At 39.6% G+C, this 15338-nt stretch overlaps 1 protein-coding gene across 6 annotated transcripts in view; it reads right to left on the bottom strand.

Moving 5' to 3' along the window:
- The window catches only part of DDX50 (DExD-box helicase 50), a 37815-nt gene that overhangs the window by 6638 nt on the left and 15839 nt on the right, over positions 1 to 15338 (bottom strand). For all 6 annotated transcript variants that reach the window (XM_027596498.2, XM_027596499.2, XM_027596500.2 and 3 more), the window contains 5 exons: positions 15175 to 15324; positions 2474 to 2635; positions 1881 to 2000; positions 1038 to 1111; positions 654 to 813 (listed from right to left, as the gene is read on the bottom strand). In XM_027596498.2, coding sequence (XP_027452299.2) covers positions 654 to 813; positions 1038 to 1111; positions 1881 to 2000; positions 2474 to 2635; positions 15175 to 15324 — 666 coding nt within the window. The remainder of the gene's footprint in view (positions 1 to 653; positions 814 to 1037; positions 1112 to 1880; positions 2001 to 2473; positions 2636 to 15174; positions 15325 to 15338) is intronic.

Genomic DNA, 15338 nt, shown 5'->3' with positions numbered 1-15338 from the left:
GAGCTGGGACACACGAAGTCACCCCCAGCAAAATGACATGTGACTAAACCATTAACACTTGCCAGATGGAGAAAACATTAGACACCCCAGATGTACTCACTTACACTATACCAAGTTGTCACATGCAAGTTCACCTGCCCTGACCTTTTTGTTCTCCTCTTCCACCAACTCTCCGTCTTTCTCTCAATCTCTCTGTCCCCACCCAGACATCAGACAGAGAGCTTTCTTGCTGAGAGGTCTTGTTATCCAGGGATTCTCCTCACTTATACCTTGATGAATAGTAAATCTCTGAACTACTTGCAACCAATGGGTCTGGTGTGGTTTGTTTTGACATCTGATACTAACCCAGCAGGGGGCTAGGTCAGGTGGTGTCAAACTACACACACACACCCCCACACACACACACAGCCGCTCAACATATACAGGTAATCCTAACTTTGCATGGCACTGTGTTAAACGCACAGAATCTATGCTTTGATTTGCATGGCTCCATGGCAACTTACAAAATAAAGAATGGGTCTGGTGTGTAAGTTTCAGTTAACATAGTACTGTGCAAAGTGAAAGTCTCCTGTCTTTCTCTCCAGATAGATGGATTATCTATGGTTCAATTTTAATCTTTTCTCAATCATACATATTTTCTCACAGATTTCTACCTTATCAGAGGTGATCAAAGATCGTGGTTCGAAACTTGATGCACCAGAGATGTGGGCTAATGCTGCAGCCAATGCATCCACTGCCCCCTTCTCTTCTATCAATCTCTGAGCTGATGGTCGGAAAAAATCAACAGCAGCGTAAGAAACGGAAGCCAGAGACCTATGGTTTAAAAATAGTAAATTTTCTTGGTCAAGACAAAGGTAAAAAATTAAAGATAAGAGAATGAATGGGAAAAGAAAGAGCAACGTTTTCGTATTTTAACATAACTAAAAGTCTGCTGGTAAAACTGGTGATTAAGTTTTCTGATATTTGAACTAGGAGAGCTTAAAGATGAATAGCCTAATACAAAAGAAAAACTTATTCAGCAAGTTCAGAAAGCATACCTGATGGCATCCATGCTTTTAGATTTAACTAAATCCATTGTAGAAGGAACACCTACACGTTTAAAAGTAATTCCCTGAAAATGAAAGAATTACATTAAAGAAAAATGGAAGTCTTTACAATTAATTCCTAAATTCATATAGTTTGTTGAATTTCCATTTCTTGGACTTAAAGATTTCCAAGCCCCAGTAGATCAAAAGACCTGCTTTTTCTAATAAATCAATTACAAATTCTAGGAAGAGGAAAAAAAAATTTAATTGCCCTTAGTTACAATCATGAAATTTCACTTGCAAAATAAAGCTGATTCCAAAAAAGGAAAAAAGATGCTCATCACCTCTATCAACTTTTTTCTTATTACCCTATCTCATTTTACAAAGTAGATGAAATAGTGTTTAAAAACACACATCATGAAAATAAGAAAAAATGTAAAATACCACACACACACACATAAACATGCCACAAAAAATGTATATAATTTCTTATAGAAACTGGCCATTGTACCATTACTCAATATAATCTTAACAAATACACCAAGACTATGGCAGTCACCCCTTTATAATGCTGGACTATGAGATACTGAAATCACAATGCACTTCTGATTTTAGAATCAAGGGAGAAACTCAAGGGGAAAATGAGAAAGTCAGCTCTTCTGTCTTCACAATAAAAGCTGTATCAAAACAAAGTCTTGCAGCTCATATAAATTTAGCTCTCCACATGCTTCAAATCCAAATGCAGCTTAAACCGAGAAAAGTTATAAGCATCTATTTGTGAGAACAAAGATAAAAAGAACTCTTTTCTAAGACACCATTTAGATAATAAGATTGAAATAATTTAACCCTACTTACTGCTTTTTGTTCCACATATCTTAGTTGACCTCTTTCTCTGGGTTGATAAAAACATATGCAAATCCCTGTCCGGCCAGCTCTACCTGTACGTCCAGAACGATGAATATAGGACTCAACATCCTGAAAATAAAAGAGGCAATACTTTTTTTTAAATCTGGCAAAAAAAAAAAAAAAATCTGGCAAGTGATAGGTCATTCCAACAACCAAATAATAACGCTAACAATAACAAAACTACTACTACCAATAATAACATTTTTATTTCAAACCTATTGCTCTTTCAACATCCTGAAGAACTTTTATGCTCAATGTTTGGATTAAAAAGAATAGGATTTAAAATCTTTTTATCCACCTCATCCCAGGACTCTTCATATGACAACTTTTTATAATCCCTTTGCATGATTCCATGCTTCAGATCCAAATAAGTTAATCATTTGCTAAGGCATCAGATTCTGATCAATTAACACTACATTAGTAAAAAATGGCTAACAGCATGAACAGATAACATATTTTTCATATCCCAAACAGTATCTCATAAATAAAAGAGCATTTACACAGCTGTTCTTATATTCCCTAAATAAAATTTCGTTTCTTACCTGCGGAGGAGAACTTTGAATCACCAGGTCAACCTCAGGAATGTCCAAACCACGGGCAGCCACATTGGTTGCCACCAAAACTTTAAAACTACCTTCTCTGAAGCCTTTCAGTGTAATTTCTCTTTGCGACTGTGCAATGTCCCCATGTAAACACTGGGCATTCTATTTGAAAAAAAGGAAAAAGTAAGTATACAACTCATACTTGTAATTGATAGCACCCTAACACCATGTAGTCTATACTCTTTGTTGTTTTTTAATCTTTTTTTTAAGTAATCTCTATACCCAACATGGGGCTCAAACTCATTACCCGAAGATCAAGAATCAGACAGTCCACTGACTGAGCCAGCCAGGTGCCCCAATATTCTTAGTTTCTGATAATTATAGTAATGCATGCTTATCGTTCAAAAAGACCAAATGTTACAGAAAATATTTAACACAGGGTGCCTGGGTGGCTCAGTCGGTTAAGCATCTGCCTTTGGCTCAGGTCATGATCTCAGGGTCCTGAGATCGAGCCCTATGTCAGGCTCTCTGCTCAGCAGGGACTCTGCTTCTCCTTCTCCCTCTGCGGCTCCCCCTGCTGTGCGTGCATGCTCTGTCAAATAAATAAAATCTTAAAAAAAATGTATTTAACACAAAATGTAAAAGCTTCCCTCAATATCAGCCTCCTCATAATTCACCAACAGTTTGGTGAATATTCCTCCAGGTATATTTTTTTAAAACACACATACAGGGGCTCCAGGGTGGCTCAGTGGGTTAAGCGCCTCTGCTTTTGGCTCAGGTCACAATCCCAGAGTCCTGGAATCGAGGCCCATGTGACGCTCCCTGCTCAACAGGAGTTTGCTTCTTTCTCCCTCTGCCCCTTCCCCTGCTCATGCTCTCTTTCAAATGAATAAATAATAAATCTTAAAACACACACACAACCCACATGTAACAGCATACACTATAATTTATGCATTTACTTATAAAATGGGATCATACTACATAATCACTGTTTTGAAACCTGCTTTACAAATTATCTTAGCTATTTTTCCACATCTATAAATATAACTCTACTTCATTTTTTAAAAACTGTATATGATTCCATCATATGATGTAGTACCATTTATTTCAGCACTATCCTACTGATGACCATTTGGACCATATCCAAAGTTTTCTTCACCTTTAGAAACAATACTACATTGTATGAACAATGCTGTACTTGTATCTCTGCCCACCCCCGCGTCCCCGTGTATGTGTATTTCAGTAGGACACATATCTAGAAGGTGAATTTCTAGGTCAAAAATTATGAACGTTTAACATTTTAATAGCTACTGCAAAACTGTGTTGTAAAAAGAGGTTCTGGGGGTGGGGGGCGCCTGGCTGGCTCAGTGGGAAGAACATACAACTCTCAATCTGGGGGTTGTGAGTTTGAGCCCCACATCGAGTGTAGAGATTACGTAAAGAAAAACTTAAAAGAAAAAAAAGGTTGTGCCTATTTACTCTTCAACATTTGAGTCTTTAGTTCATCGTACCCTATATACCATGTATATTATGAATCATTATAATCTTTGTAAATCTAATAGGCAAAAATGATTTCCCAATGTTGTTTTAATTTACATTTCCATAATATTTAGTGAGGTTGAACCTATTTTTATACAATTTATATATTCTATTCGTACTGCAAATAATTTTTCTATTACAAACAAATGTCCTAGCATTCTAGCTGCTGTTAAAATTTAAAAGTTCAGGGGTGCCTGTATGGCACAGTTGATTGAGCAACTAACTCTTGGTTTCCACTCGGGTCATGATCTCAGGGTCCTGGGATCGAGCCCCATGTCAGGCTCTGTGCTTGGTGCAGAGTCTGCTTGACACTCTCTCCCTCTCACTCTGCCTCTTCCCCCTACTCACTCTCTCTAAAATAAATAAAATTTCTAAAAAAATTTTTTTAATGTTTTAAAAGGTTCATAACAGTGACTTAACCCTAACCATATCTAAACCTTAGTAACTAAGCCTAATGCATTTATGAGTGAATTCACCGAGTACTTGCTATGCACCAGATTCTGGAACAATCATAAAGAAACAGCCCCGGGACAGACAAGCTGACAGGCATTTTCAGTACAGTATGATATGTACTATAACCAGGTGCAGGGTGCTACTGGAATACTTAAGAGGGAAACCTAATTTTTTTAAGGAGAAGGCAGCACTGAAGGTGAGACCTGACATATAATACGAACTAGTAGGTAAAAGGAAGAGCAGGAGGCTAGGGAGTTCTGGGCAGAAAAAAATTTCATACATAAACAGTGCGTCTGGGAACTACAAATATATGAGTATTGCTGAACCATACTGTGAAAGGCGAAAGTGATGAGAGATGAGGCTGGAAAGGAATATGAATTTTATCCTGCGGACAACATGAATTGAATGACTGGAAGCAGAAAATTATCATGAACATACTTGCATTGTAGAGGGAACACTCTGGTTATAATGTGTAGAATGTATTAGAAAAGGGCAAGGCAAAAGCTAGGGAAACCCAGGTAGCAGGCTGTTGTAGAAATCCAAAAGAGGTCAGTGACCTCAGCAAGGCAGTGGCAATGCCCATCTATTCATCCAATAAATATTTAGTGATCTACAACATGTTGGGCACTAAGGATAAAATAGCAAACAAAAATAAGATTGCCTCCATCCTCATGGTCTTTATACTTTGGAGGGGAGATGGAAATTAATCAAATAATGAGGCATGCAAATAAATTTAGCCAACAAGTGTAATTCATATTGCACCAGTTTGAGGCAAAGAGCATTTATTGATTTATTTTTAGAGAGGGAGAAGTGGGGAGGCAGAGGGAGAGAGAGAGAATCCCAAGCAGGCTCCAATTGGAGCCTGACACGGGGCTTGATCTCACAACTCTGAGATGATGACCTGAGCTGAAATCAAGAGTCAGATGCTCAATCGACTGAGCCACCCAGGCGCCCCATGACAAAGAACATTTATAAGAGGACAATCTGACCTATTTTGGGGCAAGGAAGAATTCCCTCTAAGTGGTGCTCTGAATTTTTATCTGAAAGATGAGTAGGAGTTGCTAGGCAAGAAAAATTACAAGTTCAAGAGCCCTGTGGTGAGAGGAAACATGGTTAAGTATGGAGAGTGGGCAGAATGAGGAGAAAGTATCATAAAATGAAGCTGGAAAGGTAAGTAAGGGCTAGGCCATAAATAAATTCAAGAACTATTGGTAGATGAAATTGGGACGAGCTGGTGAAGGGAAGGGAAATGAAATATAAAGGAAAGAAACATTATACAGGACTCCCAGATTTCAAGCTTCTGAAACAGTAGTAAGAAAGAAATAGACCATTTTAAGGGCGCAAGGTGGCTCAGTTATGTGTCTGATTCTTAGTTTCGGCTCAGGCCATGATCTCATGGGTCATGGGGAGCCTGCCAGAGGAGTCTCTCCCTCTGCCCCTCCCCCCACTCTCACTCACACTTGCTCTAAAATAAATCTTTAAAAAAAAAAAGGAAAGAAACGGACCACTTTATTTTAAAGATTCTATTTATTTATTTGACAGAGAGAGACACAGCAAGAGAGGGAACACAAGCAGGGGGAGTGGGAGAGGGAGAAGCAGGCTTCCCGCTGAGCAGGAAACCCGATGCGGGGCTCGATCCCAGGACCCTGGGATCATGACTTGAGCCAAAGGCAGACGCTTCACGACTGAGCCATCCAGGCGCCCCTGAAACGGACCATTTTAAACCAAGGGAGATAGAATCCAAAAATACTTTGTAGTTAACTGAACAGCAAATGGTAAGGAAGAAAAATCAAGGGTGATATATAGATTTCTGACGTAGTCTATGGGTAGATGTACCATTTAATAATAGGGAATGTTGGGGGTGCCTGGGTGGCTCAGTCGTTAAGCGTCTGCCTTCCGCTCAGGTCCTGATCCCTGGGTCCTGGGATCGATCCCCACATCGGGCTCCCTGCTCAGCGGGAAGCCTGCTTCTCCCTCTCCTACTCCCCCTGCTTGTGTTCCCTCTCTCGCTGTCTCTGTCAAGTAAATAAATAAAATCTCAAAAAAAAAAAAAAAACCAATAGGGAATGTTGGAGACAGAATGGGTATAGGAAAATAGAAAAGAATGAATTCAATTTCAGGTACCCAATAATGGGTTTCGGTGTTTGTGGCCAGTAGGATAAAAATAGGTCTAGCTTCTGGAGACAGAGCTGACCTGGACAAAGATTTAGACATCATCAGCATACGCACAGGAGCCACAGGAGTCATCAGTTATATGCACCCACATTCCTAGCTGTACTTCTTCATTTCTATACTTACTGTCTGTTTGCTGTAAGAAAACCATTGTGCTAAATTCTTTAAATAAATGACTTCACTTCAACCTTAAAAGTGGAAAAAATTTATTTTTAATATCATTTATTTCTTTTGAGAGAGAGAGAGTAAGCAAGCAAGCATGTGAGCAGAGTGGGGAGGGGCAGAGAGAGATAATCCCACACAGGGATTCTGTGGAGCCTGGTCGGGGGCTCAATCCCACCACCAAGATCATGACCTGAGGTGAAATCAAGAGTCGGATGCATAACTGACTGAGCCACCAGGGGCCCCATTAATATCACTTTTTAAAAGGGAAACATGGGCAAAGAAACATGAAGTGACTTCAAGGTTACACAGCTAGTAATACAACTGGGATTTAAACCCTAGTATGTCTGACTCCAAAGTCTATGATATAAATCACTATGCTCAGGAAGAATACATCGAATAAGAAACAAGTACAGACGTTAGATCTGTGAAGAATGACAATATTTAAAGTAAGAACAAGAATATAAAAAGACCTCAGCAAAACTGAGAAAGGTTAGCCAGAGAAGGAAGAAAACCTTTGTGATATCACAGAACCCAAGGTAAGAGAAATGTTCAAGAAAGGAAAGATTACTGCCTTACTGGTGTTTTTAAGTCATAAACAAACATACTTTAAAATAAATTGGATGGTTTTTCACAGTAAAATTTTCAAATCCACTTTTTAAAAAATTTTATTTAGGGGCGCCTGGGTGGCTCAGTCATTAAGCATCTGCCTTCAGCTCAGGTCATGATCCCAGGGTCCTGGGATCGAGCCCCGCATCGGGCTCCCTGCTCGGCAGGAAGCCTGCTTCTCCCTCTCCCACTCCCCCTGCTTGTGTTCCCTCTCTCGCTGTGTCTCTCTCTGTCAAATAAATAAATAAAATCTTTAAAAAATAAAAATAAATAAAAATAAATAAAAATAAAAAATTTTATTTAAACTCAATTAACATATAATGTATTATTATTATTAGTTTAAGAGGTAGAGTTCAGTGATTCATCAGTCTTACACAATACCCAGTGCTCATTACATCATGTGCCCTCCCCAATGTGCATTACCCAGTTACCCCATCCCTTAGTCCCCTCAAATTCATTTTTTTTTAAAGATTTTATTTATTCATTCATGAGAGAGAGGTGCAGAGGGAGAAGCAGGCTCCCAAGGAGCAGGGAGCACGATGCAGGGCTCGATTCCAGGACCCTGGGATCATGACCTGAGCTGAAGGCAGACGCTTAACCATCTGAGCCACCCAGGCGCCCCTCAAATTCACTTTTAAAAAATTTGATACAGTGGCGCCCGGGTGGCTCAGTCGTTAAGTGTCTGCCTTCAGTTCAGGTCATGATCCCAGGGACCTGGGATCAAACCCCACATCCGGCTCCCTGCTCCACGGGAAGCCTGCTTCTCCCTCTCCCACTTCCCCTGCCTGTGTTCCCTCCCTCTCTGTGTCTCTGTCAAATAAATAAATAAAATCTTTTCAAAAATTTGATATACTGATTTTTTTTCACTTGATAATTAGTCCTAAGAAGGGACATAATACATTTATATTACCAGTGATGGTTTCCAGGTCTCCAACTTATGAGTAAATTATTTTCCAAAAGTTTGTGTGCATGCATGCGTGGGTGTGTGTATGTATGCGTGTGATTGTTTAGAATTAAGAAAGCATTGTTCTGGGGCGTCTGGGTGGCTCAGTTGTTAAGCGTCTGCCTTCGGCTCAGGTCATGATCCCAGAGTCCTGGGATTGAGCCCCGCATCCATCGGGCTCCCAGCTCTGCGGGAAGTCTGCTTCTCCCTCTCCCACTCCCCCTGCTTGTGTTCCCTCTCTCGCTGTGTCTCTGTCAAATAAATAAATAAAATCTTTAAAAAAAAAAAGAAAAAAGAAAAGGAAGCATTGTTTTGGTAAAACCTGACCTTAAGAAAAAAAATTAAAATCTAAAAATAAAAAAAAAAACTAACAACTAAAGTTCCCCCATTAGTCCCTAAAATCCTGTATCACCTATATGATGTACTACTACTACTTTTTTCCTAAATAGTAAACCAGCAGAGGAGAAACTGCATTGCTCTCAACCATAGAAGCTGGTTAGCATCCAGTAAGAGGGGAAGTCTCACCCAGTCTTTGCAGCAAGGCAAGTCCTCCCTATGAGATAAAACAATAGCTTCTGCAACACTATTGCTGCTGAGTGTTCTAAAGCAATAACAGGAAAGGTAAATCAACTACCCTTGATCACTTTCACGATTTAGCAATTGTCATCCGTGTATACTGTATAAAGAGCTAAAGCTATAGTCAGTTAAAATGATACTGGGGAAGATGTCGACAGCATAGTCTTTGAATCTCCAGTTCCCATATAAAAACAAACGGAGCAATTAGGATAACAAATTTAAAAATCCACAGACATCTATGACAAAAGTGAGACAAATATTTCCATGATTTCCAAAACATGAGCAGGTAGGGACAAAACCTACATATATGGGGCAGGGGGGAGATGTGCTGGTCCTAAGAACAGATAATCCCTAGAAAACACAATGGACCAATTTGAGGATAGCAGCTGAAACTAGGAGTTTTTGTACACTGAAGGACGATTGTCAGGATCCAGAGGTAAGGTCTGAAAGAGGCTAGAGCAGCTGGACCCTTTATGAACTTTCAAAATTTACAAACCAATGCTCCCTTGCCAGGACAAAGGCCCACAGTAAGGAGAAAGGGTTGGACCTAGGATCCAAACTGAGGATGCCAGGGATCACAGAAGCAAAGGAAAAGAAGATCCAAATAAAAATGAGGGAAAAGAGGGCGCCTGGGTGGCTCAGATGGTTAAGCGTCTGCCTTCGGCTCCGGTCATGATCCCAGGGTCCTGGGATCGAGTCCCGCATCGGGCTCCCTGCTCAGTGGGGAGCCTGCTTCTCCCTCTGCCTCTCTCTCTCTCTCTCTCTGTCCTCATGAATAAATAAATAAAATCTTAAAAAAAAAAAAGAGGGAAAAGACAGCCAGAGCTCAGAAAGTAGGAGATCTTTTTTTTTAAACAGCTTTATTGAGATATAATTTACACACCAAACAATAACAGAAGCAGCCAGAGCTGTGAAGCTTGAAAACTATTCTGACACATGCCTTCCCATTTTAAAGTTCATAAAGATTAGGGCGCCTGGGTGGCTCAGTCGTTAAGCGTCTGCCTTCGGCTCAGGTCATGATCTCGGGGTCCTGGGATCGAGCCCCGCATCGGGCTCCCTGCTCAGTGGGGAGCCTGCTTCTCCCTCTCCCCCTGCTTGTGTTCCCTCTCTGTGTCTCTCTCTCTGTCAAATAAATAAAATCTTTAAAAAAAAATAATAAAGTTCATAAAGATTAATTTCACCCAAGGGGTGCCTGGCTGGCTGAGTCAGTACAGTATGCGACTCTCGATCTTAGGATTTAGTTTGAGCCCCACGCTGGGTATAGAGATTACTTAAAAAAAAAAAAAATCTTTTGGGCGCCTGGGTGGCTCAGTCGTTAAGCGTCTGCCTTCGGCTCAGGTCATGATCCCAGGGTCCTGGGATCGAGTCCTGCATCGGGCTCCCTGCTCCTTGGGAGCCTGCTTCTCCCTCTGCTTCTCTCCCTCTCTCTCTCTCCCTCTGTCCCTCATGAATAAATAAATAAAATATTTTTAAAAAAAGAATTAAAAAAAAATCTTTTTTTTTTAAAGATTTTATTTATTTATTTGAGAGAGAGAGAATGAGAGAGAGCACGAGAGGGAAGAGGGTCAGAGGGAGAAGCAGACTCCCCGCCGAGCAGGGAGCCCGATGCGGGACTCGATCCCAGGACTCCAGGATCGTGACCTGAGCCGAAGGCAGTCGCTTAACCAACTGAGCCACCCAGGCGCCCAAAAAAAAAAAATCTTTAAAAAAGATTAATTTCACCTAAAAATGAGCAACAGTAAAGATCACAGTTCCTAGCACCAAAAAAAAAACCCAACAATCCAATTAAAAAATGGGCAAAAGACATGAACAGACATTTCTCCAAAAACATACAAATAGATGGTCAACAGACACATGAAAAGATGCTTAATATCACTCACGACGAGGGAAATGTAAATCAAAACTACAATGAAATATCACCCTACACTGTCAGAATAACTAAAATCAAAAAACACAAGAAATAGCAGGTGTTGGCAAGGATGTAGAGAAAAAGGAACCCTTGTGTACTGTTGGTGGGAATGCAAACTGGTGCAGCCATTGTGGAAAACAGCATGGAGGTTCCTTGAAAAGCTGAAAATAGAGCTACCCTATGACCTAGCAATTGCAATACTGGGTATTTACCCCAAAGATACAAATGCAGTGATCTGAAGGGGCACGTGCACCCCAATGTTTATAGCAGCAATGTCCACAATAGCCAAACTATGGAAAGAGCCTAGATGTCCATCGACAGATGAATGGATAAAGAAAATGTGGCATAAATATATATGTATATACACAATGGAATGTTATGCAATCATCAAAGAATGAACTCTTGCCATTTGCAACGACGTGGATGGAACTAGAGGGTATTATGCTAAGCAAAGTAAGTCAATCAGAGAAAGACAATTATCATATGATCTTGCTAATATGTGGAATTAGAGGAACAAGGGAGAGAATCATGGGGGAAGAGAGGAAAAAATAAAATAGTACAAAACCAGAGAGGGAGACAAACCATAAGAGACTCTTAATCTCAAGAAACAAACTGAGGGTTGCTGGAATGGAGGGGAGTGGGAAGGATGGGGTGGCTGGGTGATGGACACTGGGGAGGGTATGTGCTATGATGAGTGCTGTGAATTGGGTAAGACTGATGAATCACAGACCTGTACCCCTGAAAGAAATAATACATTATATGTTAATAAAAAGTGAATGAAAAAAAGTTAAAAATAGAGAATACTTAAGCTACCCTAAGATCCAGTAATTATACTACTGGATATTTGCCCCCAAAATACAAAACACTAAATCAAAGGGATACATGCATCCCTATGTTTATTACAGCATTATTTACAACAGCCAAACTATGGAAGCAGCCCAAGTGCCCACTGAGAGATGAATGGATAAAGGAGATATGGTATGCATATACAATGAAATATTATTCAGCCATAAAAAAGAATGAAATCTTACCATTTGCAACATGGATGGAGCTGGAGAGTATGATGCTAAGTGAAATGAGTCAGAGAAGGACAAATACCATATGATTTTACTCATATACGGAATTTAAGAAAACAAATGAACAAAGGAAAAAAAAAAAACAAAAAAGGGAGAAAGATAAACCAAGAAACAAACTCTTAACTACAGAGAACAAACAGATAGTTACCAGAGGGGAGGAGAGTTGGAGGAGGGGTGAAATAGATGATGTGGATTAAAGATGCTCATCATCATGAGCACTAAGTAATGCATAGAATAGGTGAATCCTATACTGTACACCTGGAAATAATATAACACTGTATGTTAATTATACTGGAAATAAAATTAAAAACTTAATTAAAAAGGACCACAGCTGAATCCCACAAAAAGTAATTAGAAGAGGGAAAAAATAAGCAGAATAATATCCCCACAAATCATGAAAGAGCTCTAGAAAGGCACGCCCAACAAAACAAACGGAAAGTATAGCATTATGTGTCCGAATAAGCTAAGAGAAATTTTTAAATAATACATGAAAGAACAAGAAAAATCAAAATGAGAAAAACAAAAAAAGAGGTGAAATGACTCAACCAAGAAGCAGAAAGATAAAGACTCTTCACAAACGAAGACTTTACCGGAAGGAACAGAAGACTGAGCAAACGTTAAGAGCTAATGCCTTAAAAATAGGAAATCTTGAAAAAGTGAAATAAAGGGCGCCTGGGTGGCTCAGCTGGTTAAGCAACTGCCTTCGGCTCAGGTCATGATCCTGGAGTCCCGGGCTCGAGTCCTGCATCTGGCTCCCTGCTCAGCAGGGAGTCTGCTTCTCCCTCTGACCCTCTTCCCTCTCATGCTCGCTCTCTCAAATAAATAAATAAAATCTTTAAAAAAAAAGTGAAATAAAGAGATGAAAAGGATTTGCGATAAAGTGACAAAGAAGAGGAAAAAAAAAGAAACCAACATAGAAAGGGGACCCTAAAGAAAAAAAAAAGGCAATCAGACAAACCAAACACCAAAAAATTGTAATTCAAGAAAATTTTGCTGAAATATTAAAAAATATAGTTGAAGCTACAGGGTACCCACAAAAACTGACCACGAACAATACAAAACACATTCAAATAAAACTACTGATTAAAAAAAAAAACTACTGATTTAAAGATTTATTCATTTTAGAGAGAGAGAGAGAGTACCTGCATGAGTGCGGGGAAGGGCAGAGGGAGAGAATCTTCAGACTCCCTGCTGAGTGCAGAGCCTGATGTGGGGCTCGATCTCACAACCCATAAGATCATAACCTGAGCTGAAGCCAAGAGTTGGACACTTAACCTGAGCCACCCAGGGGTCCCTGATTTTTAAAGAAAAATTTAGAAAGTCTTTTGCCTAAAGGCAAAATCTTATAAGGAGAAAAAAACAGACGGGAATCAGACTTTTTACAGAATGCTTTACCCCCAAAACAATGGCAAAATATATTCAAGACACTGAAGGAAAGAAAACATGAACCAAGAATTTTAGTATCTAGCCAAATGGTTTTCAGGTATAAATTTACAAACATGCTATTATTAACAGGCAATATTATTTCCATAAGCCCTTCTTCAGGAATCTACTAGATAACAAGTCACAAACAACAGAAATGATTGGACAGATACTGACATAAGAACTGATAGCATTACTATCAATGGATGTTAATATCACAAAAAGAGAAAGAGCTACACATTATATACTCCTATAACATAGTTTTGCCCTAATTAAACAAACCAACCCGAATTTTCAGAAAATACAGAAGACAGAGGAACAGGTTAAATGATGCCACAAGGAAGCAATACTCTAGATTATGGAAACTTGATTTCTTAAACAACAAAAAAAGCTACAAGGAAAAAAATAGATGAGGGGCGCCTGCGTGGCTCAGTCGGTTAAGCATCTGCCTTTGGCTCAGGTCATGTTCCCAGGGTCCTGGGATCGAGCCCTGCGTGAGGCTCCCTGCTCAGCGGGGTATCTGCTTCTCCCTCTCCCTCTGCCTGCCACTCTGCCTACTTGTGCTCTCTCTGTCAAATAAATAAATAAAATCTTTAAAAAAAAAGTTTAAAAGAAAATAGATGAGAAAGGAATCCATACATTAAAGAGACTTAATGAAATCACATAATTTACAAATCTTATTTGGATCCAGATTCAAGACAAAAACTATAAAAGAAAAAGCAATCATGAGGCAACGAACAATCTGAACACTAGTTGACATTTGAAGATATTAATTACTGTTAATTTTTAAATGTGGTAACAGTATTGAGTTTAAAAAAAAAACAAAACAATTCTTGGGGCGCCTGAGTGGCTCAGTCGTTTAGTGTCTACCTTCAACTCAGGTCCTGATCCCAGGGACCTGGGATCAAGCCCCACATCGGGCTCCCTGCTCGGGGGGGAAACCTGCTTCTCCCTCTCCCACTGCCCCTGCTTGTGTTCCCTCTCTCTCTCTGTGTCTCTGTCAAATAAATAAATAAAATCTTAAAAAAAAAACAAAAACAGGAACAATTCCTTTCTTTTAGAGACTCATATCCAAATATTTATGGATGTAATAATATGTTACCTAGGGTTTCCATCAAAATAATTCAGGAGCAGGAAGTGAGTGGGCATGTGGATGAAATAGGGTAATTGTTGCAGCTGGAGAATGAATACACAGGGGTTCATTACACTGTCAACTTTTGTATAGGTTTAAAATTTTCTACTATAAAAAGTTAAAAAAGACATGGACTTAGTATTCTGAGCCATTCATTCAATAAATATTTGTGATTCATTTTATAACACAACTTTAAAATATTACTCCCTCTTGCTCATAAAAACTCATTTTGTTTCAACTTTTATATTTTCAAGATCACATTATGCAAAGTCTTAAAAAAGCCTTCTCATGAAAATGGGTAGACTTCTATCTTAACTTAAAAGATCATGACAGGCTGGCTATAACTTCCTTCTGAATTAGACTCAATTCTAAAACTGACAATCTTGGGGTGCCTGGGTGGCTCAGTCGGTTAAGTGTCTGACTCTTGATTTCGGCTCAGGTCATGATCTCAGGGTTGTGAGATCAAGTCTCCCCTGCTGGGCTCCATGCTGGGCATAGAGCCTGCTTGGGATTCTCTCTCTCTCCCTCTCCCTCTGCCTTTCTCTCTGTCCCCCCGGCCATGCTCTCTCTCCCCCGCCCTTCTCTTTCTCTAAAAAAAAAAAAAAAAAAAAAAAAAAGACTATCAAACCTAGTCCACAAAGGACAGTATTTTTGTTCAATGAATCATCCCTATAATCTCAATTAGAGAAAGCATGAGAAAATACTTACCTGTTTTATATGTGGATTCATGGCCATTTCAGTTACGTTCTTTTTGGTTTCACAGAAAATAATGGCCCTCCCTTCAGACCCACTGTAGACTTGAAGGACGTCTCCAATAACTGCTGGCCTCTGAGACCAATGGCACTGGATGGCCAAATGCTTAAGGAAAGAAA

Source organism: Zalophus californianus, chromosome 15 (assembly GCF_009762305.2).
Source record: "Zalophus californianus isolate mZalCal1 chromosome 15, mZalCal1.pri.v2, whole genome shotgun sequence".
Classification (NCBI taxonomy): domain Eukaryota; kingdom Metazoa; phylum Chordata; class Mammalia; order Carnivora; family Otariidae; genus Zalophus; species Zalophus californianus.
Note: the sequence above shows the minus strand (reverse complement) of the source record. Positions and strands in the feature narration are given on the sequence as shown.